Below are 26,414 nucleotides of genomic sequence, written 5' to 3'. Positions count from 1 at the left end.
ACTGCATTTTCATTGCATTTAACATTGATGCCGAGACAATTTTTTTTTATGTTTGCAGAAATATATAAGAATAAATATATGACACACAAACGTGAACAGTTATTGCTAAACGAATCGTAAATATAATTTCTCCAGAAATATTTTTTTAAATATTGTCTAGTATTATTTACTATACATTAATATACAACAATATTATTACAAATATGAATTTCTTCTAGATATTAGAAAGAGTTTAGTTATGAAGATAATTAAGAATTTTATATATATATATATATATAAAACCATATTTTTCGATCTCAGTATGAAATGGTTCGGCGAATTTTTATTATCAATGTTAATGTAATGGAAGCACAGTTTAAATATCTATCACAGACAGAAAACACTTTGAGAATCGGCCATCATCTCGCTATCGCTTGATATTCTTTTTATATATGAAAATAGTAATTTATTAATAATGCAAATCGCGTCGCATTAGAATCATTTTACAATTTCGTCATTCTTTTATATGGCCGTTTCTTGAATATATCTGTGATTTTTCCATTCGCTATTTATAGTTTTAGAATATTAAATTATTAATGTTATTACTGTTTTTATATGTTATAAATGTACATCGTTTTATACGTAAAGTAAGTTCTTGTTGAAAGAATAAAATATGTATTATAAACAAAATACAGCAATACAATTAAGAAAAATATATTTACTTCATCAAAACTTATCTCATGTTTGTCTACCTGCCCATTGCTAAAGTATGTACAAAATACGTATTTACAAGCGTTTTCAATTAATTACTTAACAGCGTTATTGTACAATTATGTTCGAATAACGAATAAAATCTGGATTTGAAGTTATCGCTTTGAAATCCTACAAAGAAATATCACGAATTCGCTATAATCATCTGAACTTTAGTAATACTGTTTAAATTGCTTATCCTTGAAAAGCTATATCTATGCGCTTTAATTAGTATTTAATATCGATATATCCTGAGAGTACAAATCAGAATATAAGTGGAAATCTTAGTCATTACGTGGTAAATGTTTTTTGAGCAAGTATCAAAAAACCAGACTAGAATTGCAAAAATCTCTTCTCTCTACGTTAAGGGATGCCGGATTGTCTATTGCAGCACTGGCTGGGTGGCGCGGTCCAATTGTACTGATAACTCATGCGATTCCTCACTTCCTTGGAACACAATGCGCCGGAGGCTTGATAATGCTCGTGCATACTTCTCATATTTTGGATCGTTTGTTTGTGCGTGATTATGTACTGATTGGAGCAGCCTCGCGATCTGTACTCCGTATCGAAGCGCACGTCGTGCTTCCTCTCGATGTTCGCCAGCGGTGCTAACCAGAGGCCGACGGAGATGTCCTCGGAATTATGCAGTCTGAAATTTGTATTGAAAATGACAAAGGAAGAATTTTAATTACAATTAAAGGTACTATGCAGAATTATCCGCTCAAACTTCTTCTTACTCACTTGAGGATGTCCGCATTGTCGGCGATGAATTTGACGAGGTTGTAAGATAGGACATATCCACCACCCAGAGCGTAAGGGAGATAATAATCGCAGAGGATCCAATCGGTCTCCTTCCAGGGTCCACTTCTCTTCACCTGCGCCCGACCATTGAAGAAGCCCCAGTAGAGCTCGCGTCTAGTGCCTTTATTCTGCCACCTGTCCAGCTCCTTCAGGATCTTGTGCACCAGCACGTAGGAGTCGTCGTCGCATTTCAGCAGGTAATCAAAGTCATAACGCTCGTGGACGTTCCTCAGGGCGTGGAGGACCTTCTTCGTCAGCGTGCCGTAGGAATCCTGCAATCTGGGTAGCAGCAGGAGATCGTCAAACTTCTCCTTCTCCGACCGCAGAGTGTTCCGCTGCTCCGGCAGGATGTCCTGGGTGCCGATGACGAAGAAGTGCCGCACCGTGGCATCCTGGCCGCGGTCGGCCAACCAGGTCTTCCTGATGGTGTCGCGGCGTTCTAGGTTGTCCGGGCCGCTCAGGATCAGGACGATCAGCCGGTACTTAGGCTTGCTCTCCGGGATCTGCCGGTCCGGCTGGCATTCCCGCGCCGGCAGGTAGCGCACGCACAGGAAGACGAGGACAGCCACGAACAGGCACGTGAGCACGTTCGCCCGGGCGAGGAACCTACGGCGGATGATCGACTGGAGCTTGGGCATGAGCGCATCGAGCCGCAGTCGCGTCATTGGGAAGGACTTCCGTCGCAGGAGAAGACCGCGCTCGCGCTCGCCTGCCGAATTCCTCCTCGTAAATCTGCGCGACCAGTGCCGTACCTAGAACGCCCGCGATCTCCGAGTCGCCGCATGAATCACGTACGCGCGGACATAATTTCAGAACGAGAGAGATCTCAGTCTCCGTCGACTTTAGTCAGGCCTGCCGCGCGTCGCTTGGTTTCCCGTCCGCACGACATACCACGTTGCTACGGTCGAAGTTTGCGGGAAATGGAGCGATTATCAGAGCTCGGATGATCTATATATCCCGTAGATTGGAATCTAGCTCCTCGATTTCCCCCGCGAACGTCAACGATCAGCTGTATTTTACGATCAGCTGATCGGCACGATTAGTTAAGGTTAGGGTCAGGTTGGGATATTAACCATAGACATTTATATTTATATACTAGACTGCTAACTTGCCTCAAATACACGGCCCCGAAAAGCATGTACAAAAACACATGCGCATGAAAGTCCCAAATATGCTATATATACCGACACATGAATTTTATATATTTGAATAACAAATATGTAATGTTTTTTTATTCTTTTTGATAATTGTTATAGCTTTTATTCATTTCTTGAGGAAAAAAGTTTCTTTAACAAAAAGTTGTTACGCCTTTTAGAAATATATGTATATATTATAAAGTATTTGGTCATGTGAAATATATATATATATATATATATATATATATATTATATCTAAACTTTTTTCTTCAAGAAATGAATAAAAGCTATAACGCGAATGTAAAAAAATGAAAAAAATTTCTAAAGCAGAATTTGAAGAATGGAAATATTTAAGATCTTTAATAAAAATGATATTGATATACGACACGTGCGATATCTGATGACAAGCGCGTGTATGTATGTATGTATGTGTATGTGTGTGTGTGTGTGTGTGTTAATCCAGAAACGATTATATATTTGGAGAATATTGAAGATATAAAATATATCAATTGCGATCTGTCAATCCTCTTTTTTTTTTTAGATCTACATAAGAACATTTTCTTTTAACTTTTAAACGCAAGGAGGAATAATTTTGTTGTTTGCAAAACTTTTGGCGAGGTGATAAGCTATGGAAATTCGCGAATCTTTTTTCGCAAAATGATTTTGAATTCGAATAAGTTCAAAGTTGACGAGATACTATCTGAAATTTTAGACTTCTTTCCGAGGGAAGAATTCCTTTGTGAATAACACTAGTTCATGGCTCGCGGAGAAATATTTTTTTTCATTAGCGTTAAGTAGCGTTATCCATTCTTCGACCATCGCAATCCGCAACTCTTCCTTACACAATCGTTAGATTATATAGATTCGAAATGAAATAAAGTACAATGATTCTCATTGGCAAAACGACGCTTGATATTGATACAAATAAATAATCGTTCTTTTTTTTTTCTCTTGATACACATTATAATCGTACAACGCACTCGATTTGGCACTGCTTTAGTCATGTTGCGAAGAGGATTCCGATCCTGATTTGAAATCGAAATCACAGTGAGGAAACACAGATTTCGATATAACCAATGTGTTCTCCGAATAAGGCACGTAGTGAGAAGCAAGCAATGGAACTCACTGCCGACGGAACGTGATACACGAGAAATCCGCAGTTGCTACAGGGATGTAGTGCCATCGAATAGAGCTATTCGTAAAAATCTACTTAAGCTAGCGCACGATTATTATCTGCGACTTAAAAATAATTATGCTTTTCTCCCTGCATATTAAGCATAAGAAGTGTGTCGCCTACATTGACTTAAATACCAGCCTGACTGGCTCATAGTACGGAATATATGTATATAATCATCACACGTATGTCAACAGATTTGTGTATTTCGATTATTGTTACAACTGATTTTATCAAATCTTGCATCGCGAATTCAGCATTGCGTCTGTGTGTGTGTGTGTGTGTGTACATGTATTGCGTGTAATTGTTGCAATATGGCAAAGGAAATGTGGAATTGCGTGCGTTTTTCATATTAAAAAGCCTATTTGTTAACAATAATTGTATAAATTCACGAAAATGATATATTGTCTGCAGATCGAAGAATTTTGGAATATGTCTCCTAACATATAATGCGACCCGCTGCAGTTTGTAATAAAAATAATATAATCGATAAAATGCAGAATCACATTGCGATTAAATTTTTGATAAATTTTTCTTTTATTCTTTTTTACGCTTCAATTTTATTTCTAATATATATCGCGCAATTAAAAAATTTGTCTCTGAATGTCTAGAAAATATAATTAAAATATTGCATCTCTCATAAGAGATTATTATTACTTATTTAAAAAAAATGAATCTTAAAAACATTTCTGAAAATTCTGAAATTGCAATCTTTTTTATTGCTTTTTGTCATGTTATATTCTCACGTGATTCTGATTTATCCATTTTATTTAGTATTTTACAAAAAGATGACTTAATTTAAAAATTTTCAAGACGTACGAGGTAAACATTTTCAACTCTTTCTTTCTCGCTACGTCTAAAAACTGTGAAAGTATTAATTTGCTCTATCATAAGTCTATTTAATTAAGTACAAAAGAGTTTTATTCCCAACATTCTCTATCTTTTTTCCTAGTATGAAGCATATATATATATATATATAATGTATATGTGTATATATATATATATATATATATATATATATATATATATAATGTGTAATTAATCTGTATATGATACATAAACATGATGACTCTGTGTATAGTATATTCAATTGATTTCTTTATGTAACTAAAGTGTATGCTTGCTATTCAAGAGAAATTGCTTACATTTTGAACAAATAAGTTAGACTATCAAGCACTTCCTCTCTTTTTCTCTCGATCCTCTAAAATTTATTCTTATTTATATGAAATATCGCGATTCTATATCTATATCTCTTTGATATATCAACCAAAAAAAAAGGAAAAACTAATGGTCGAATATTAATATTTACATAACTGACGTAATACGAACGATACAATTCGATTATATAAAACTACAGCCATTATTGATTAGAGTAAGTGTATACCCTTAAGCCAGTACATGGATGATAATAGTTCTATGTATTCGCCCTGTTCGTATTGTCCCTATACATGAACATTGACGACGTTATCAGACACATACTTGAGCAGTTCGTTACTACCGATGTGTTGTAACAAATATGTGTCTTTTGAAAATCTATATCCCGTAATCGATGCTTTATCAATTGTTAGAATCTGAAAGAAACGAAAGTATCAAAAGCTAAGATCCGTCGGGGAAGATTCAGCAATCAAACTGATTCATATATACTTTTGTATGCTGAATCTTTCTTTTCACCGTCTAATCTATCTTAAAAAATAGCATCTAGCTGATTCGCATCGCGCGCGTTAGCTTTTGATACAATCTGCATCTTGAATATATCATTTAAGAACATTATCCTGAGAGTTCAGAATGCGATCAAGATGGTTTAATCTGTGATGGAGATCTGAGCAAATCCTATTAATGCCTTATCATCTGGTATTTCGTTCACTGCATAACCAGAATTCTGTAACAGTAAAAAGAGACATTATAATTCAACAATCAAATTACAAAAATATATATTGTATGTTAAATATATTACGATATATACTTAACATTTAATAATTAAATATTAAATCTAATATTTACCAAGGAAAATGTTACTGTCCGTAGTTGTCCTCCACTCTCTATCAATTTTTTCAGATTCGTCTCTATCACCACAACATCTTTACCATCGACCAAGCCCGCAGCGACTAATTCCGCGGCGATTCCTCCGGCAGAATCCACCCCGACGGTAAATTCAAACCTAATGTCGTTAAGCTCCCGTCTTTCATTCCTGAGAAATATTTTAAATAATTATTTTTTGCTTCTTTTTAACATAACGATAATTTTCTTTAAAAAATAAATTGAGTTTCAAAATATCTATAAAAATTATATACTGAGAAAATGGTCCTTATCTAAATTCTATAATAATAAGGATTTTACGTACCGTAATCTAAGCACCAAGTTTATAGGAACATTTAGCCCAGTAGATGGTATCGCCATTTGACTCGGTGATATCTTGATTTGACCGTAGTATTCGTCAGATTCACCGGCTTCTTCGTCGCTGCTAGCTTTCTCGATTGTATTAACTGGTAACGTCTCTTTACCTTCATCGCTGCTTGAATCACCATTATTCTCTTCTTCTGACCAAACCCATTCTCCGGTTACAGTTCGATGCAAACGACCCGACGTGCCAGGTTGTCTTTTTGATGCCTGAAGGAACAATAAATTTCTATATTTTTTTAAGAATTAACATTTTCTCAACCTTAAGTCGCATAAAAAAATCAATAAAAAATATACAAATATACAAATTTGTATACATATATAATATTGCATACCTTTTGTACACGTGTTTCTAAACTGGGTCCAATCGCCACTAACGTCTGTTGTAAATATTTCTTATCTTTGGCTTTCTTGAAAAAGGGATGTTTCAACAACTCAGTAGCCGTTGGTCTGAAATAATACAAATCATTATTTAATAGTAATCATTTTTATATTTTATTGTCATACATATTCCTCTTTCTTCCTTTTTTTAGTTTTTTCATTAAAAAATTCATATTATAAAGTTTCAAGACATCTATTTCAAGTTCATTAAATATAGTGTGTTATCCATTTACTCCAATTATTCTAACTACTTGAACAAACATCAAATAGAGATCACGACAACTTACCTCTTGGTAGGATCTTTCTGTAAACAATCGACGATCATTTTCCGGAATGTTTTCCCGTATGCTTTATATTGGTCTTTGTCGTCCGCAGCAGTGTCCAGAGTTGGCGGATCATTCTGCAGCGTCAACATCAAGACCTTCATGGGGGGATATTTGTGATACGGCGCCGTGCCGCTGGCCATCTCGATCGCCGTGATGCCAAGTGACCATATATCAGCCTTAAAATCGTAGCCATGGTCCTGCACAAACAGATATGACTATTATAATTGATTTTACAGCAAACGATATGTGATGGAGAGATTGCCAATATCTCATGAAATCGTGCTTGCTGAAATTGCATGCTTGCCAAAATCTTCTGAATGTGATTTATAACTGCAGTCTGCATACACAAGGTAGCTCATCATTATGCAAAGTATATTGTTGTGTATTTTTCATGAATTTTCTGATTCCTTTTATCACGACAGATCTTGAACTTTATTTTGCTAAATATTGTTACTTAAAGCTTTCAAAAAGTATCATTAACCATATATCTAATTTAACAAAAATCGAATCAAAAGATATACGATTGAGCTGTATGCAAAATTTTTGTATAGACAAATGTATGAGAAATGTATGACTGATGTCTCAACGAAATATAACAAATAGGTATATAACGAACAGATATATGAAACAGAAATATAGAATAAAGTAGAATAATGGCGTGATTAAATATTATTGAAAAACTATTTCGTGAGAAAATCTGCAAGATGTGATGTTTTCTCAGTGCAGTATTCTATGTGGCTACTTGCATAACATGCCTAACGCAGATCATGCTCAACAAAATAATGTGATTGCTAATAAAAATTAACCGATTGATTCGGTTTAACGAAATAAAAGCATTTTCTCATATCGCACGCAATGACAAAACCGACACTGGCGCGTAGAAGCCACGTGTGTCGTCTCAATGATAGCAGAAGCGTGTTTTGCCAGTCGCAAACGTACACATTTCCTGTACCGATAAAGTGTACATTTAACAAACGCATACATAAAATGTAGACACAGAGAACACGCAGGCTAAGAAGTCTGTAGTGTTACTTTCCTCTCTCACCTGCTCCATGACCTCGGGCGCCATCCAACACGGCGTACCGACAAAGGTGTGCCGGACCTTCTGCCGGCTCAGATCGCGTCCGGTCGCGAGCCACGCGCTGACACCGAAATCGGCGATCTGCACTGTGCCATCCTCGCCTAGTAGGATATTACCCGCTTTTATGTCCCTAATATTATTCTACCGTTAAAATTCGTCTAAATATATAGATAATAAGGTAACTAATTGAGATTTTTTTTTAATAGTATAGTTTTATTCTAATTATCGAACGATAAAATAGATTGAGGAAAAAACGCGCGTTCCAAGATTTATTATTCATAAAAACAAACCGACAATCCGTAAGGCACAGACGTGTTTCACGATACCTGTGAATTTGTCCATTGCTATGGAAATATTCAAGCCCTTTGAGTACTTCTCGAAGTACCGTAGCTATGGTGGCCTCATCGAATACTCCATGCTTGCAATTGGTGGTCCTAGTTTTATGCTTGATGATATCGAGCAGGGATCCACCCTCGAGCAGTCTCAGGACTAGCCAGAGTTCCTCCTTCACCACGAACGACGTGTAATACGTCACGACGTTTTCGTGATTGCAAGAAGACATCGCCTGTATTTCTTTCTAATGTTTCATCACATAAAAGATTTCGATTAATAATATAATAATAATAATAATAATAATAATAATGACAATAAAAATTTTTTGTTTATATATTAAACAAGATGTACGACTTTGTCATTTATTTAAAAGATTTATCCGAAAATAAATTTATCTCGAGACTTTTGGAATTTTATATAAGATAAGAATAATTAGCAGCACCATTACGCTTATTATGGAACATTTGCATCACATGGATGCTAATAACGTATGCTGGATGCAGCATACGTTATAATCGATAAGATCGTTAATCAGATGAATCATACGACACACAAAGGCCTTATCAAGAGGCGTTACGTGTATTATATTGATCCGTCGTCAAGTCCAATGTCAAGATTACAAAAAAAAACTCACCAGTAGCTCGTCCATGTTCGTGTTCCATTTTTCTAGATTTATTCGTTTGATCGCGCATTTCTCCTGTCGCGGAATGCAAAACGCTGCGTGCACCACCGCGGTTGCGCCAACCCCTGGAATGTAATAAAAAGAAATTATCGAGAGAAGTTTCACGAAGATCTGTAATTGCGAAACCCACTTAATTAAACCACGGCGAGATCGGAAAACTCGACTACTAGAGGTCTATTTATAAATATGCGACGAATATATCTCGTAGGAGCCGAGTAACGAGGGACGCTTAAATTTCAAGGGGCATCGATAGAGATATTTTTACTCGTTACGTGGATAATTTGAGAATTTTTAATCGAAAATATCGGCAGATTTTCCGCATGCGGTGACTCGACCAGAAACGACCGAAACGACCAGACGTCAGCAAGTCGCTAAATAATTTGCTCTGCTAACAAAACTTGCAGCTGGTCTCTTTATAAATACAATACGCGACCGGTGTTTCACAGTGGAAAACGCGTATTTTCTCGGTTTTGAAACTGCGATATAAATCCTATCATTTGGTAGCGTAGCACGCTATATACTTCGAGTATCTAATGCTACGCTAGTGGATAACACAAGCCTGCCTCACCGCATCAAAATACTATTACTTATTACTATAATAAGATAAATGCAAAGCTCTATTGCGAGGCTCCTGAATAATCGAAACGGATACACGCATTTTTTGCAAATAAAATTCTCCAATATATTTATGGCCTATTATCCATTTTTAACATTAGTTTTCATCTCAATTTAGTTTATTCTTTATCTTTTTTTTTAATTCTTAGAATTAAAAAAAAGATTAAAAAAAGATTAAAAAAAGATTAAAAATAAGTTAAATCGAGATTAAAGAAATAGCATTAAAGTTAAATTACATACATACAAAAGAATACACTCAATGAATAAACGTAAACGTTACTTTAGCTTTAAATAAATTTATTCTTCAATTTATATTAGGATTAATTCTGATGATCAATTTTTTTATCTTGCTTTTGTATTATTTCGTGCGTGTGCGCGGACGTGTTCATGTGTAGTAATAGCATAATTAATAATATAATTAAATAATAGTATAATTAAAGCTAAAGTAATGTTATTAAAGTTAAAGTAACGTTTATATTCATTCATTGAGTGTATTCTTTTGTAATTTCATGGAAAAAAATCTCCAACTATATATCACATTAGATCTATTTTTTTGCAGTTGAACTAGTGTACATTTGTATTTATAAAAGACATTTGTTCGAGGTTTGATGAAAGCGAGAAAAAAAATTTTAGTATGATCGAATATGGTAATAATGAACGAGCCTATTGCCTCGCAAATTCAGTTCGATTTGTAACAACGCCGGTGTTCCCTATTACCCCCTCCTCATCTCAGAGCGCGCATACGGCCCTGGCACGCGCGCACCGTCCCGTCCTCCTGGCAGGTTAACTAGGTTAGGACAGGACGTATCTCGTGCAGCAGCACCGACAGCGTACGACGTAACAGCGCGAGTGCGAAAAGGACACGCAGAAATACGAGTGAGACAACATCCAGTGAGTCGTCGTCGTCGACGTCCCGTCCCGTCCCGAACGAGGAAATTGACAGGACGATGGAACGCTCGAGTTACAGTGACGCGATAACGAGCGACGACGAACTCCTTTGAATTTTGCCGACGTCACTGTCATTATTATCCTCGTTTCCGTCATTGACGCGGCACCGCCGTTATCGGGAAGCGGAAGGCCGCCAGCCGCTCGCTATCGAGAACGTCGCGCCGGCGGCGCGCGTCTCCATGGCCGCGGACGGCGTCGAGCGAGACGCGCGGGCGCGCGCGCGATCGTCCGCGTGTCCGCATCGCACGATCGTCACCGCGGCCGGAGGAGTCTCGCACGGCGATCGGTACTCACCGATAACCTCCTTCAGCTCGTAGTCGTCCTTGGTATTCGGCCAGCCCTGCACGACCGTGGAGGTGCTCGCGGACGCCATTTTGCTGGCCAGTGCCGGGCCGAGGCGCGCGTGCTTACTGGCTACTCGGGCGCCCCGCGACAGCGACAACGGAGCGGTATTGCCGGTCCGCGAGCTACCGTCACGTGGTAGAGCGACGGCGGGGTTGAGGGCGGAAGTGGAGGTGGTGGTAGTAGTAGCAGCGGTGACGGCAGCGGCGGGGGTGGCCGCGTTGCGAGGAGTGCAACGATCGTTCGTCGCAGACGCAGGTGCGCCTCGGCTGTTCCGGGTGGATAGTGACGTCGATGTTGCCGATGTCGCTGGCACCTTCGGCGGTGGCGGCGTCGACGAGCGGAAGGACTTCTGGCGGAAAACGCCGGGCGAACAGGACGGCAGCACGTCCGGGGAGATTTTCCTGAAAGGAAACATGTGGTTGACGTCGCTTGAAAAATTTAAATAACTTGATGAATTTAACTCTATTGGCTCATATTCTGCATCTTCTTTCATCGATACAAGTGCCTTTAAAAATGGCTCAACCAATCAAAAGGCTTATAAGTCACTTTTAAAGAGGATACAGAATATGAGCTTATCCTAAAGGCCGAGATCTGACGACTCCGCTTTTCACAAATCTCTGTATCTTAAAATCAGTATTAATATGGAATTTTATTAATTTCTTTTTTATAGAATTTGATTAGTTTAGTTTCTGAATATTCAACTTTTTAAATGTTCACGTAGATATCTAGAATATTAGACCGAATATCATTTGATTCCTTTGTGAAATATTAGATTACTTGCCAGATTAAAGATCGAAAGGATTTACTCTTCTTTTTTTATTATTATACTAAAATTTGATTGATTTGATCAAAGTTATTTTTTTACTTTAAGCTTAAAACTTTAAATTCGTTGTTACAAGGCAAAAACGATGCCTGAAAGTGCTTATTTCAAAATTAATGCAAATTAAAGAACTTTAACTTTTGCTTTTTCGTACAACAAATTTAAAGTTAAATTTTATGTCTCGCTTAAATATCTCGTCAAAATATCGTTGGTGCAACCAAGCCTCAAAAGAAAAGAGGGAGGAAACTAAATCGACTTTAGGCGCGAGTACATAAGAGTAACGACAGAAACGTGCTTATCCGAGTTCATTAAGTCGCGGGTCTCATCAGAAGAAATGCGTCCGCTGATAATCAGCCCGCGTCTCGATTCATTGAAACGATTGACGTTTCCCAGAGAAACAGGACGATGACGAGCCGCGCGAACCGGCCCGTATGCACAACAAATTAATCTTCGGTCCATCCATCAACATTCCCGTTACGATCGTCCCGCGGCGGCGCTTCTAATTATTAAACAGCGTGAACAACGATCAGCGACGCCGATCGCTTTAATTGGCCCGAAAGATAAAGCCGCCTCCACCGGCCGCCTCCTCAGCGATATCCGCAATACGCACAACGGTTGAACCGAGGAAATTAGAGTCTATCCTTACGTCTCTGAAATTTATTCTCGCTCGATCGCCCGTGTAAAGAACAATTTAAATGATGACAGCGACATGATCATTAAAGTCACGCGGCACAATACTTCAGAAGTGGCGAAGACAATAAATCTTATTCAGACGCGCCTGAGTCCCGTGATTTCCCGTTTGCGAGCGTGTCTTTCTGAAATGCGCTAATCTCATGTGTACGCAGAATCGTCGTCATTATCTCTAATCGACAAGAGCGACGAGAGTCCGGGGGTTTCGCGTTCCCATCGATACGACGATATCTCTCGCTCTCTCTCCGCTTAATTTTTTGCAATCCGCTAATGACGAATTCCACCGTGCGCGATTAGAAAATTTAATTAAGCTACACGGAGGGGTTATCGTCGCATTTGTATTGGAGATTATCATCATGGAGATATCATTCCACGATTCTTCTTCCACACGAGAGCGATTTTCTCTTCCCTCCCCAAGGGGGATGTATGTATGCGTATATATATATATATATATATATATATATATATATATATATATATATATAAAATCGACCACCCGTTAAGCGTTTTGACTCAGTGATCTGCACCCCATCCGCAAAGTCCTTTAAAGATCTTCGGTGAGATCGGGTCGGGGATTCGTGATCATACTCAGAGAGATGAAGATCCTGATAGTAAGTCTCGATATAGCGGCGGGTAACAATATTTCTCTCTCTATCCGTAATTTTAGACAATGCGTCTCCGATGCCAAGTCGCGTGCGAAAAATTCAAATCTTGTGCAACTTTGGGAGCTGTAAGTCGTCACGCGCGACGGTAGCTTCAACTATTTGCGCGCCGCAACTCGGAGTCGGGTCGCGCTCTACACATGCAAGCGAATATATCCCTCCTATTCCAAATCACGGGTTCCTTCCGTAAATACGTACGATGTTTACAAGTGTAAGCAAGCCGTTCACTCACTTCTCGGTGGGCTTTGCCGGAGATATACGGCCTCGCGCCGTACACAATTCGGCGGTACGATTTCGCGAAACCGACACTCGCGGCACTCGGCCACTTAATTATTTCCCGTCGCGATCGATCGGACGAAGATTTGCATTCGACTTCGCACAGCACTCCCTCGGCGCGATCGAATCCCGGGCTCTCGATGTGGGTCGCTCACGTAGGGACCGATCACGTGCCTCGATTTCTGACGTAGCGACGTAGTAGCACGGGTCAGATGGCCCCCCGTCAGTCACGCTCGGTCACTCACCTACTTCTGCCGAGCACCAAAGTCGCTAGAAATCTGCTGTCTTGAAACTTCAGCTGCTCCTCCTCCGTCGATGTGGGCGCCGCGGCGCCCAGGGCGCCCGAGGCGCCCGATTTGCGCTGGCCCATGCTGCCTACGGTCCTGCAAACGGATAGACACACTTGTCAAACGGGTTGCGCATCGAAGGGGACCAAGAAAGAAGTAACTTCACACGAAAAAGAAGACTGTTTTGTATTAAAAAAATTTTATATATATATATATATATATATATGTTTATAAAATGATTTATATATATATATATATATATATATATATATGCATATATAAAATGGCTGGATTATTTTTTTCGCAGATATTTTTACTAATTTTCGATATTTACAGCCTTCTTCTTCATGCCAATTCTTCACAGAAAATGGAGAACAGTTAATGATTTTCACAAATTATGACTTAGGCCGGCCATACACGCTCGGAAGCCTATCGGAACGTGTAGATAAGGAAATTGCACATTATTTTGGTCTGCGCAAGCGGCTTGAGGAAATATGAAAAATTGTTCGATTTGCTTGAACTGAATTGGCCTTTTTACGATTGTGTAGCGACGTGCTCAAGTCAGATTAATCGGAAGTTAGCATTGCAAATAAAGTAATTAATTATGTATATTGAAACATCCACAAAAGAATTGCTCTTTAATTGTTTCTTCTATATCTATAATTGGTCGATTTAATTAATTAATATTAATAACATTATTACATGAAACATTATTACAATCATAAATTTTTCTTTAGCAAATAACTATTTACATTTACTTACTTTTTTAAAATCTATTCTTAAGAAACGATTGCTTCTCAATCATTTTCTTTTATTTTCCATCGTAGATTTTTAATTTTTGTTGAATTAAGGAGCAATTCTTTGTTGTATGTTTCACATAATTATTTTTATTCGCTGTGTCAATTTCCGATTGGTTTAATTCAGTTAAATTGATCAAAGCGTGTAGATGCACTACAATCATTTGGTAGATTTGTATATACATGTTTTTGCAAGCATGCTTGTCAAGTTTGTCGGAACGTGTAGATGACAAAATTACATCGTGCTTGCGCATACTTGACAAATTTACTTGTATATAGCCGGCCTTAACAATACAACGTTCTATACAATGTATACAATGTTCTTTGCTATTGCCTATCATCTTTGTCAATTAACTTAAAACATAATATTTAACAAAATTAAATAGTTGCAGAAATATGTATCTCTATTTTGAGACGACAGTACAAGAACAAGTGTTTTCCTGATGTTCTTGTTGGCCGGCGGAGATCGAAAGGGTCTTTTAAAAGGGGCCTGATCTTTAATGGGCGCGTGACGCGAGATTGTTCGCACTTCGAGCTGAAGGCCCTGAAGGCTTCGAGCCCAGTGGAATATTTCTAAATTGGCGGTCAGTCGATTGTCACCTAAATATCTAGATGGGATAATTGGGCCTGGATTGGCCTTACCGGTTATTTTTAGCCACGACGAAGGGGGTAGACCCTATTCCTCTGGCTAAAAATAATCCGATGCGTTGACAGATTGACGCAGTCACGCATTAAAATGGTCCTCTTTCCTTTTGACAATTTTTATCCCGCTCCGGTTGATACACGCAGGAAGAAATATATGTATAAATCGTGAGAACGTATTCGAATTGACGTATTCGAATTGAAATGTGGGAAACATGTTTGAAACGTGTCTCATTTTCAGCACACAAAAATTATCCTGTTTAATTTAATTCCTCATTGCTGGTTCATCGATCGAATTTGATCTTGAATTAATTATGATTCCACGAAAAGAAAGAAACAAACTACTGATCTCGTAACAATTTTACGAAATAATCTTCGAAAAGTTGCAATAGCTGATTGCTGGAAAGAACGCCATGTCGGCTTTTAAATCTACGTAGTTTTCAAAATGATTCGATCCAATTTTAACGCAAACCTCCGTTGACGTGTGACGTCACCCACTGGTACGCCATCAACAAGAATCTTTCCTGTCAGCTTCAGACATCACCTGATTACGATTAACAAGTCTATAACGGTCTTACTCCAAACTAATGGTCTAATTATCTCTTCAAACACGAAAGACTCGCGTGAAAATGACACCTGTGACGTCTTAGTACCACCCTAAGCGGACCACGATATCTTATTTTAGCACATAGTCATTAACACTTCTTTTTACATTTAGCCTCGTTTTATTAAAAGAGCTAAGCCAAAATAACTGCCTCATTTTCAAAGCTTCCCTAAAAACTGGACAGAATTTTGTAGATTTTCATCATCAATTGTCTGCTTTAAATTTCTTCATTTTTCAACACTTTATTTTTATTATTTAATATTTGGTGAAATATAAATAATTTCATCCTTTTAATTTACGTAAATGTTTCGAATTTTTTTGAGCAAAAAAGTTCTAGTAAAAAAGATAGACAACTGATCCTTGATTTATTCTCTCTCGGGTAACGAGGTTCTCCTATTTAATATTTGGGTTAAAAGTTTAATTCGCCACCGAGCTAGAATTGCGATTTTAATTTAATTCTGACTAGCAGACGTGTGCCGCCGCGTCATCTGCTGCCTACGTTCAGTTTACGCGCGGTCACAATACACTCTTCAAGTTTTCATCATTCCATCACTTCCTCCGCCTTGTATCACATCACGCGAACGCAATGGACTCTGTTCATTTATTTATATTAATAGGTCTTTGCATTCAGCGTTTTTTTTCGGTCTTGAAAAATTCCTCGACATCTTGATCTATCTCGCTTTTCGGTGTTTCAGCCAAAGAAGAAACAATCAAAGAAGAAACAAAAGAATTAATGTTATCTTCTTAAATTCGTAACGTTATCTTTACTTCGTAAAGTTATCTTCTTTAAATTCTAAATTTTTTGAAGCTCAACATCCAGTATTTCTCCGTCTTATAATTTTCCATCTCTTATAGAAAAATTCGTGCCTCTTTTTTTCTTGCTAATCTTGTCACTTTCGCGAACTCCACACATTTTCTTAGACTTCAAATTGGAAGCAAATGGTTGAAGCAAAAGAATTAACGTGAAGTTATCTTCTTTAAATTTCTAAATTTGTCTTTAGATTCTAAAAAAGATTTTTTGAAGCTCGACTTCCAGTATTTCTCCGTCTTATACTTTACCACTCTTTTACCACAGAGAAATTCTTTTTTTCCTGCTAATCTTGTGTCACTTCTTTCGCGAACTCCACACACACATTTTCCTAGACTCCAAATTGGAGGTAAATGGTTGATTCATCAGATGGGAAACCAATTGTTTTCGGGTATTTGCTTGCCTTTAATGCACTCCGACATTCTACGTAGTCTCCCATCGACGTGTACTTGCCGATTCGAGTGAATTAATGGATTGTCGCTGCTTATTATTTCTAGCGGCACCGTAGATTTATTGAATTGACTTTGCATCGATCACCGCATATGTCACCGCGTGTACAATTGAACAAACAAATGTGCCCGGCCGATCGCCGTCACTAGCTTGTGACTATTGTGGCATAATTGTCGTTGCGTTTCAATTTGCTGACTATCATATGGGTCATCGCGACCTTGACGGCAATTCCTTCATATGCAGAACGCGAGTTCCAAAAATCTTGAGGACACATTTCTACATTCCCTTTGAATTCCCGACGAGACCCACACTTAATTCGACGACTCGTTTCACGACGTGCATCGCTAGAATAAATTACGAAATCTTCCGTAAAATTCAACTTGCTATTTACATCGGGACGTGTTGTGGACTTTAATATATGGCGATAACAATCGGTCACATGCTCGCGCCGGATTGATTGGACGGTAAATGACCGCGTGCTTCTCTGGAGGATTTATATTCTTCAAATAAATCGATCTTTAATTTAAATTCCTCCGACTTCATCGACTTCATCGATTCGCCGTTATTATTCGCCTTCTTGTGTGTGCAAGTGTGCGATACGAGATTTATTCCGTTCTGTTTACCGCTTCTGTTTACCAGATACTGATTTATCTTTGCCTTTCTTCCTGCAATTAATATTTACTAAATTAATACTTACTAATTGGTATTTGCTAATGAAAAAGGAAACTGAATTGATATTCTTTGTAGAATGTTGCATTTTACATTTGTGCGACGTCCATTAATTTCTACGCTCATAATTTGCTCATAATTTTCAACGGTTCGCTCAGAATAGATGATTTATTTCCCACGAGGAAACAGCGTTTAAAAATTTTTCCCTTCTTAAGATCGACGAGATATCCGCTTTGCTTTCCGAAAGAGGAATTAATTCGATAGCCCTGCGACAATTGTGACGATAATTAATAATCGCACTGGGATTTTCGAAGAGTCGAGATTTCGAGTTCCGTTCTCGTTTGAGTTCGCTTAATAAGGCTCTTCATCAATGGAACCTTTTACTCGGTCCGCAAACCGAGGGTCAATTGCTTATTAACTCAAAGAGCCGCAGCGGCTATTAAACGATTTCATTGTCATTGAAATAATTTGCAAAAAACGAAAACGGTCACGTTCATCCGGAAATAAGCGCAAACTTTCGATCCTGCAGTTGGCGCGCAGAGGGAATTTTCTTTTTTACGACTTTAAACGATCACGAGTCGAAAGAATAAGGAAATGGTCTTACCTTCTTCTCGACGCATTCTGGAATGAAAATGCCTTGCAAACATCGCACATTGTCACGTGTCCTTTTCACGGTTCCCTTAAACTGTCCGGAAATGAGGCAATTTGGCGGTCGCATTTACGCCGGCTTATGAAATTAGATCAAACGCGCGGTGGAAACGGTCGGTCTAAACAACGCCACAGTCAGCAGTTACTCGATGCTGTACGGCTGCACTCGGTGTATCATCGTATACAGATATGTCATCGTATACATTACTAAAAATCATCGTGTCATCACACACATACATTGCAGAATCATTGTTACCAAAGGATATACGAGTTACATTTCGTATATTATTTCTCTTGCATCTTGTAGAAACACACTTCGGAAAACCGATTTACCGCAGTTTTATTTCAATTTTATTTTACTTTAAATATCTTTTAATACAGTAATACAGATTACAGAAACAGATTAATATTTTTAATATTAATATGAAATTAAGAATTTTAATTAATAATGTAAGAATTAAGGTAAAACAGAAGCGCGCTTCGACAAGTTTCATTTTTACCTTACAGTTATTCTTTCCTCTCGATGTATTACTTTCACTTATTTGTATATTACAATGTTTGTATAGCATATCATTTAAAATTATCTACTTAAAATTATCTACTTGATTTTCGTGTGCTTATCAATTGGACAAATATAGTTTAGAATCGGATCCTATCTATTTGACTTTCATGTCACGTTAACATTGAACCATTTCGATTGATAAAGCTCAAAAGTGGAGGGTCACACATATGTTGAAATACGAACTGCGTTTGCTTCAGTTGTGAAATATTCGATCAATTTTTCTCAAATTAAGACGCCCAAATGATTTTCTTGAACTAATCCGATCGACCATTTTTATTTTTAAATGTAAAGAAATAAAATTCACGAGTTATTGATTTATTATTGAACGTATCCATTTGAGTCTCATATTACTTCTTGATATTCTCGAGGAAAAATCAAGGACTCTTAATTCTCATTTGAGAAAATTTGTTTCAGGATATTTCACCGATGAGACGCAAGTTGAATGCCCTCATGATCGATCCCCGATTGATCTCACCTGGCGGACGCTGCCTTCACAGAACCATTCGCGTAGAGATCGGCTGCCATGGCACTGTCAGTCCGATGGCATCCCGATTGTGGATATTTCGGAGGAATGTGCGAGCTGGGATCTCGTCGATCTCTTCCCTTTGTGTTCCGTTCCCTCCGTCGAAGATCGGCGAGCACAGAATCCCTCAAAATTCTCGACGGCTGTCACTGAGAATCGTCAACCTTGACCGGATTCATACTCGTCGCGAGTGAAACGCCGATCGCTTCGGTCTAAACACGCTCGTCGTATTGACATTATCATCGGTAACACAATACACGACTCGTACACGGCATGTACAATCTCTTATTATATACACATTCTATACGCGTCTATATGGATACTTGTATCTTCTTCTATCTACTGCGAGATGAAAATTTCGAAAACTCCGTTGGAGACACGCGAATGATTTTCGGGAAAGGCGCGAGCGAGACGATTCGCGTGACGAGCGCAATTTCGAGGGAACGACTGTCGCTCCGTCAACGGAGGAGACGTAGGATCATCCTGTGCCCGCCTCGTGACTGAACTATGTCAGACGGAGGCACTGTCAATTGGATAACTACCTACCCCACATTGGCACAGCGTTGTCGCGTGTAATGCAGCATATCGTTAACGCTTGAAAGCCAGCACGTAGTTCACGTTCTCCCACTTCTTCTTCTGGATCACTTTATCTCCATCTTCATCTTCCTCTCTCATGGGTACTTGTCTCTTTCGGGAGCGCAGCATCACGCTTCCTCGTCCTTCCATCTTTCCATTTCCTATTTCGCTTTTGTTCCAGTTCTGCGTTCTCGCGCAGCAAACTGGATCACGGTCCGATGCACAGAGAAGATAACTGATCTAATCTTAATCTGAAAGCCTTGTTAATATTCTATTTTTCATTTCCTATTTCCAAGGAGATTTATTGTCGATCCATCATCCGATTATTCATCATTCGCATTTATTGGCGCTTATTATCTCTGACGTTACTTGAATTCGAAGTAAATGTCACGGAGCTGCAGGAACGTATTATCTCGTGCGTATATTCTGTCGTCATTTCGGTAGCATGAATTAACTTGGTGACGCGGGAAGAATAATCCATATCATACGGCACGTCGGCTCAATCACGCCGACCTTGCAAACCAACTAATACCGATCTTCGCGGGAAAGCCTGCAAACTAAATTCGAATGTTCTTGATTATTGATATGCCATTCATCATATGAAATAAATCGTTTCTTCACTTAAATACAAATAAAGGAGATTTGATGAATAATTGAGAGGGATAAAAGTCAGGATAAGAGACAGCGTTACTCGTACATTAATAATATATTAATATTAATATTTTATATTAATATTTAATAATTAATTTTTATATTAATATTTTTGTAAATTTAATTTTTGTTGGGCTGAAAAAATGTATTTTAAATTCACAAAAATATTACATTGCACATTGTTAATAGCGCTGCTTCCTTATTGGTCTTAATCTCGCATTTATTTCTTCTTCATTTCCATATCGTATTAAATATCTCATTGATTCAAAAAAATCCATGATTCTATAAACTGTATAAAAGTCATACTTGTAATGTAAAATTTTGAAAAATTTCAAAACTAGATCTATCCTAAATAACAAAAACTTTTTTGTCCCAACGACTTTCAAGTGACTTTTCGCAAATCCCTGAATTTATCATTTTATAGTAATAAAAGATTGAGTGATTTTGAATGAAAATTTGTTGAAATAAAATCTCCTTTGAGAGATTATTTCCTGCGACAAAATAAAATTAAAAAAAAAAAAAAGGAGCTCGGGTTGAGGGGTTTCTGCAGACGAGAGAAATTGGAAATGCGCATATCGTATTTCAGCGATGTGACAGACGGCGTGAAACCATTTCGCCAGTTGCAGTACTCTAAACGAATGATTCATCCTACCTCTATTCCCACTTGCGGCGTCGACCCTCCGCGCGCGCTATTTACGCATCATCAAGTTTGATGGGTCGCTAAAGGCTGCTGACTGAGACCTCCATCGAAGGTTTAGGCTTTATCAGTGACGCAATATAATACTTAAAAGGCATTCTTAACTCTGTGTCATCGATAAAAGACTAATCGGACGTGGGTATATATGCACGTACGTGACTCGTGGAATCAACTGGAATTCCTGGGATTCTTCTTTCAATTACGAAATCGACGTCAGTTTGATTAAAATTGAAGAATATCTCACGTGTCAGTCTGTAAAATTTTTTTTTAAGACTGATTGTAACTTATTTGCCTAACATATAAGAACAGATAATCTTATTTGTAAATATCAATGAATTCATAATAAAGTTGGAATTTTCTTTGTTACTTTCTTGTTCGCAGATTGCCGGATTGTTTATTCTCAACGACGTATCCTATGTGTTGAGTAGACGATTGAATCTCACTCAGCTGATTAAGGAGAGCTTTGATCCTAAGCTCAGTTACCTGGACTCAATACGTGACATACCGGTGGTGAGAGAAGTCTTTTATTTGCCAGATGAGCATTATAATGCGGAAAATCTGGCAAGAGAGCTGCGGCAGCTGGACAGACAGAACAGAAATTTGATACCTGTTAGTAAATTATTTTTTATCCCCGAAAAAGATTTTCATTAAGAAGAATATTAAAGAATATTTTAAAAATACTTTTTACGAAAAGAAAATTAAAAAATTAAAAAACAAATATCTAAAACAATAGAGCATAAAGGCCAAAAAGCAAACGTTGTCAATGTTAAAATGATTATATTAAATTAATAAACAATAAATATTGTCCTAGGCAAACAACAATGAGTATTATAATATTATTCTATAATATTATTCTAGCCTTTATTGTTTTAGATATTTGTTTTTTAATATTGAAGCCTCTTTATCACTTTTTGTTTAAAAAAATAAGTAAATCGGTTGAGATAAATACCAAAGATTCTATTCTTTTTTTATTCATTTATTTTATATATATTTTTATTTATATTATCTATTATATTAAAGATGCATTCATTTTGGATGCTCACGCGCTGTAAGCATTATTCTACCTTCCTTTGACATGTAATGAAAAATAAAAATAGAATGATGCGCGTAAGCATCCAAACGAGTGCAGCCTGATAAATGTCTACGTTAATTTTCTCTTTTGTACGCAGGAATATCGCAATCTCTGCGAAACGATAACGAAAAAAGTGGAAATTAGTGATTCCGATTATGAGTATCAACCCCCGTATTATTACGAGGTCTACTGTAAGAGTTCCTTATTACTGGCCGAAGATCCACAAGTAATGAAAGAATTGCAACAGGTAAACTTATATTACTCAGTGAAATAGAATATAAATTCAAAATGGCACTTTTGCTGAGAAAAGATATAACTCAAAAAAAGGGAATAAATACTTAACATCACAAAGTAAACCACAAATTCCAAGAAATGACAAGTCGGTCAGAATTTCGAATTTAAATCGATTTCAAGTTCTATGAAAAATTAGAAAAATTATTTTAATTTCAGATTTAATATTTTCTTTTTTTCAGAAATGCGTTCATCCGGCATTTCACTGCGTACAGAGAAGTCGGGTTCTGTCTTTGGTCAGACGACGCTGGGAGGATGACTGTTGGGAGTCATATACGAAGGAAATCGCTAGCGGTTGTGACTGTATGTGGCCGGTCACTAATCTTGGCGAGATAAGCCATCATTACTGATTTAATAATAAAGTTATATATTAGCAAAGTTTAAGTTTAATTATATAGCACGAACGTATCGCGAAACTTCGCACGTAAATCCACAATAAAAAAAGATCTTTCGTAAAAATATTTATTCTTTGCATTGTATAAACGCAAATGAGAGAAATATAACAAATATCGCTTTCAGCATCGCTTTCATGATCCTTCTCTCTTACATATCATTTATTGTGAAAAATCAACAACGTGTTAGTTATTTCGAGAAACGCTTCTCGATAAAACTTTTTTTCTGCAGTAGATTATTTCCACGAATTCGCCTTGTGCTTTGGCAAGAAATGGAATCCGTCAGGCACTTTTCCGAGTAACATCTCGCTAAAAGTAAACAAAATTGTTAATACCATTAATATATGTGGTTGTAGTCGAAATCGAATGCTGCTTAATGAAAGTTAATAGCTTCGAAGAATGGCCTTACGATAACTTCACCCAATCAGCACAATTGGAACTAGCCATCAGTGTCTCCAAATCATCGCGACCTCTATAGAACGGTGGTCTCTCATTGATTCTCTGCGGCGGCCTCTCCAAAATTCCAACAGGAATATACCTGCGATACATTTCAATGCATATTAAAAAAATACATATTAAAAAATAATACTTTAATTGAGAAAAACATGTTTCTCTCGAGACGGTCTTACCTGTGAAGAAACGAAATCCACTCCAGCATAAATCTCCTAGTAGTTTCGACACCACGAGTATCGGATCCCCAATGTTCGAGTCCATAATTCGCGTACTTCCTGAGAATGTCGAATCTTTCCGAGCTCGATATGTCGATCAACTTTCTTTCTTTTATCTCGGTGAAGATCCACGGCTTGATCAACGCTCCGCGTCCGATGGTGATGCCTTGCACCGTACCATAAGTCTCTTTCGCATGACGATAGTCGTCAAAGGACAAGATATCGCCATTCCCGAACACGGGTACTGGCTGTGCCGTCACCGCACACTTCTCTATATATTCCCAATCAGCCAGTTTTGTGTACCTTTGCTCACGGGATCTACCGTGAACCTGGAAGAATCATTCAGCATTAATATGTGAATAAAAAAAAAATAAATCATATTTCTCTAATATCTTGTCCTCCTTGAGAATAATTTATTTTCTAAACATTTTGTCGAATGTAATGTGAATATTCTGTTAGATTTTAAAGATGTTTTGTAAAGATTTTAAAGAAGCATATACAAGACATTGAACTCTTAAAATTATCAAGATATTTTAAAGATTCTTTTCTCTTTTTTGAAAAAAAAAAAAGAATCTGCTTTTCAAAGAGACCGATTCACAATGACAAGCACAAGTGTAAATTCAACGGACTTACAGTAATCATGGACACACCCCAGTCTCGAAACCTCGGCATTAGATTATGTGCGATTGGTTTGTCTATATAAACTCCAGTTCTGGTTTTAACGGACAAGGGTATGTCCAACACTTGGCTAACAGATTTTACCACGGTCTCGAGTACGTTCAATCGATTGAGCATACCACTGCCGCCTCCCTGTCTATAAATCAGATCGATCGGGCAGCCAAGATTCAAATCGATGTAGTCCACGTCGATCTCATGGTTCAGCAGCTGAGCGCATCGCGCAAGTACTCCCGGATTATTGCCGCAAAGCTGCACGCCGAAGATATCCTCGCTCTCGTGTCGCTTCACTAACGCCCATTCCTCCTGTGTGCCCTTCAGTATCTTCGGTGCTAGTGCCATCTCACCACAAGTGATATCTGCGCCGTATTCCTTGCAAATTCTTCGAAACGGCAAATTGCCCACTGTAGTCAAAGGACTCAACAGTATCTTGCCGCTCCAGTCAATTCTTTTTTTTTCCGATTGTCGTAATCTAATCAAATCACTGTCATCTACAGGTCCAATTTTCAATTCCTTTGACTTTTCAATTCCTTCGTCTGAAATATCACAGCTAGAAATATCTACTTCTGTTTTCTCATTATTTGTGTCGTCAGAAATATCTTTCTCTGCTTTTTTGCCATTGCTACTGTCGGAAGTATTAATCGCAACGTTTAATACCGGATTAGTCTTGTCCTCTACTTTATTTATTGAGCTCTGCTGCTGTTCCTTTTTCCTGGATGGTCCATTAGCTTTGACAATCATCTCTGCCTTGGAAAAATTATATTTACGCTTGCGCAATTTGTTTTGTAAGTCCTTGGATAGGTGATTCTTGACAGCTGGCAAACGCTTGTTGTATTCCTTGAATCTCTCCTCATCAACAATATTAAAGCCATCCTTAGTCAAGTGTTGTGAGCCCATTCTACAAGTAATTCCTCTCGGGCACTTGCCAGTTAAATTGAAAATATGGCATTCCGAACTTATGTCTGCCGGCCTGATTTTCATGTATTCCTTCCGATCATGCAAGAAGATACAGCGATTGTTCAGACATTTTCTCTCAGATTCATCTGCTGTTTGATCTGCGATCCAAGGACACAAACTCAATTCCCTAGAAACCTTAAACGGAGGTGGTCTTGCCTTATTTTGACCTCTAAGCTTTTCTTTCTTGTCATCCAATTTGGGTTTCTTAGCAGGGACGTCATCTAATGATGTATCTTCTGTCTCATTTGCGTCTGCATCTGCAGATACTTTTTGCTTACCAATTCCTGTCAAACATTGCTCATTCAACTGTCTTAAGTGATCTTCAATAATAAATCTGTAATGTCAGATATATATATATATATATATATATATATATATAATAATTAAAAAATAATAATAGATAACAGTGGATATCACAGAATTATTTTTTCATTATTGCTACTTATGGGCAAAAAAATTTATTAATGTCGTCATATATTTAATTTTATATTATATTATATTATTCATATTATGTTATTTAATAAATTTTAATTTTAATTTTAATTTTAAAACAGAAATAGAACATAGGTTATATCAGATTAGATCCTTCAAAATTTTAATGTAATTATAATTATCAATAAAAACTAAATATTTAAATAATATAAATAAAAACTTAAACAATTATTTAAGGAATTAAAACAGATTTTTAATAAATTATGTTTGAAAGCACCATGTGAATGTCTTTAGAGGTTAGGAAGCGGATAAACATATTTGTGATTACATTTTTACAAAAAGTCACTCGATAAAAAATAAACATAATAAATTTAATTCATTTACGTACTCTTCTTTTATCAAACAAACACCCTTTTGTTTATCCTCACTATAATCAAATGAACAATCATCGCATTTCTCATCATAATCCGCCATTTCCTCACACGTGCACTCCAAAATCCGGACTAGACGCGCATTAATCTATTTAATTTTTGCAAACAAAATTATGAAATTTTTAACTTAAAATTCAAGAATTTCTCGAAATTGCATTTCTTAAAATTGCAATTAATACTGCCTCT

The 26,414-nt window shown here is 37.5% G+C and overlaps 4 protein-coding genes across 11 annotated transcripts; 1 reads left to right on the top strand and 3 right to left on the bottom strand.

The window, feature by feature from the left end:
* Positions 1 to 677: 677 nt before the first annotated feature.
* beta3GalTII (beta-1,3-galactosyltransferase 6) lies at positions 678 to 2,792 on the bottom strand. The gene is made up of 2 exons (XM_011637527.3): positions 1,471 to 2,792; positions 678 to 1,378 (listed from the first exon to the last, which is right to left on the bottom strand). The coding sequence occupies exons 1-2, from the start codon at positions 2,193 to 2,195 to the stop codon at positions 1,093 to 1,095; spliced, it is 1,011 nt and encodes a 336-aa protein (XP_011635829.2). The 5' UTR covers positions 2,196 to 2,792; the 3' UTR covers positions 678 to 1,092.
* Positions 2,793 to 3,554: 762 nt separating this feature from the next.
* LOC105426401 (serine/threonine-protein kinase OSR1) lies at positions 3,555 to 20,072 on the bottom strand. Of its 4 annotated transcripts, none has more exons than XM_089079486.1 (11): positions 19,933 to 20,072; positions 13,642 to 13,779; positions 10,898 to 11,349; positions 8,993 to 9,105; positions 8,352 to 8,602; positions 7,983 to 8,155; positions 6,906 to 7,143; positions 6,573 to 6,687; positions 6,182 to 6,447; positions 5,842 to 6,028; positions 3,555 to 5,719 (listed from the first exon to the last, which is right to left on the bottom strand). In XM_089079486.1, exons 1-11 carry the CDS (start codon positions 19,968 to 19,970, stop codon positions 5,642 to 5,644), a joined length of 2,049 nt encoding a protein of 682 aa, XP_088935612.1. In that variant the 5' UTR covers positions 19,971 to 20,072; the 3' UTR covers positions 3,555 to 5,641. The 4 variants fall into 4 exon arrangements, with proteins under 4 accessions (XP_088935612.1, XP_088935611.1, XP_088935609.1 ...); XM_089079485.1 differs by having other exon boundaries at positions 6,906 to 7,141; positions 7,990 to 8,155; positions 19,339 to 19,936; XM_089079483.1 differs by lacking the exon at positions 19,933 to 20,072 and adding an exon at positions 19,339 to 19,474.
* On the top strand, positions 11,346 to 23,198 carry LOC105426349 (uncharacterized). Of its 4 annotated transcripts, none has more exons than XM_089079501.1 (4): positions 11,346 to 13,069; positions 21,692 to 21,919; positions 22,480 to 22,629; positions 22,856 to 23,198. In XM_089079501.1, exons 1-4 carry the CDS (start codon positions 13,055 to 13,057, stop codon positions 23,021 to 23,023), a joined length of 561 nt encoding a protein of 186 aa, XP_088935627.1. In that variant the 5' UTR covers positions 11,346 to 13,054; the 3' UTR covers positions 23,024 to 23,198. The 4 variants fall into 4 exon arrangements, with proteins under 4 accessions (XP_088935627.1, XP_088935626.1, XP_088935625.1 ...); XM_089079500.1 differs by lacking the exon at positions 11,346 to 13,069 and adding an exon at positions 13,711 to 13,839; XM_089079499.1 differs by lacking the exon at positions 11,346 to 13,069 and adding an exon at positions 13,735 to 13,869.
* On the bottom strand, positions 23,122 to 26,327 carry Dus3 (Dihydrouridine synthase 3). 2 transcript variants are annotated; one of them, XM_011637525.2, is made up of 5 exons: positions 26,186 to 26,327; positions 24,367 to 25,699; positions 23,695 to 24,062; positions 23,475 to 23,603; positions 23,122 to 23,374 (listed from the first exon to the last, which is right to left on the bottom strand). In XM_011637525.2, exons 1-5 carry the CDS (start codon positions 26,269 to 26,271, stop codon positions 23,302 to 23,304), a joined length of 1,989 nt encoding a protein of 662 aa, XP_011635827.2. In that variant the 5' UTR covers positions 26,272 to 26,327; the 3' UTR covers positions 23,122 to 23,301. The 2 variants fall into 2 exon arrangements, with proteins under 2 accessions (XP_011635827.2, XP_088935613.1); XM_089079487.1 differs by having other exon boundaries at positions 24,367 to 25,622; positions 26,186 to 26,302.
* Between the last annotated feature and the right edge of the window lie 87 nt (positions 26,328 to 26,414).

This window comes from Pogonomyrmex barbatus, unplaced genomic scaffold (genome assembly GCF_055798465.1).
Source record: "Pogonomyrmex barbatus isolate J1 unplaced genomic scaffold, ASM5579846v1 scaffold3, whole genome shotgun sequence".
Taxonomy (NCBI): Eukaryota; Metazoa; Arthropoda; class Insecta; order Hymenoptera; family Formicidae; genus Pogonomyrmex; species Pogonomyrmex barbatus.
Note: the sequence above shows the minus strand (reverse complement) of the source record. Positions and strands in the feature narration are given on the sequence as shown.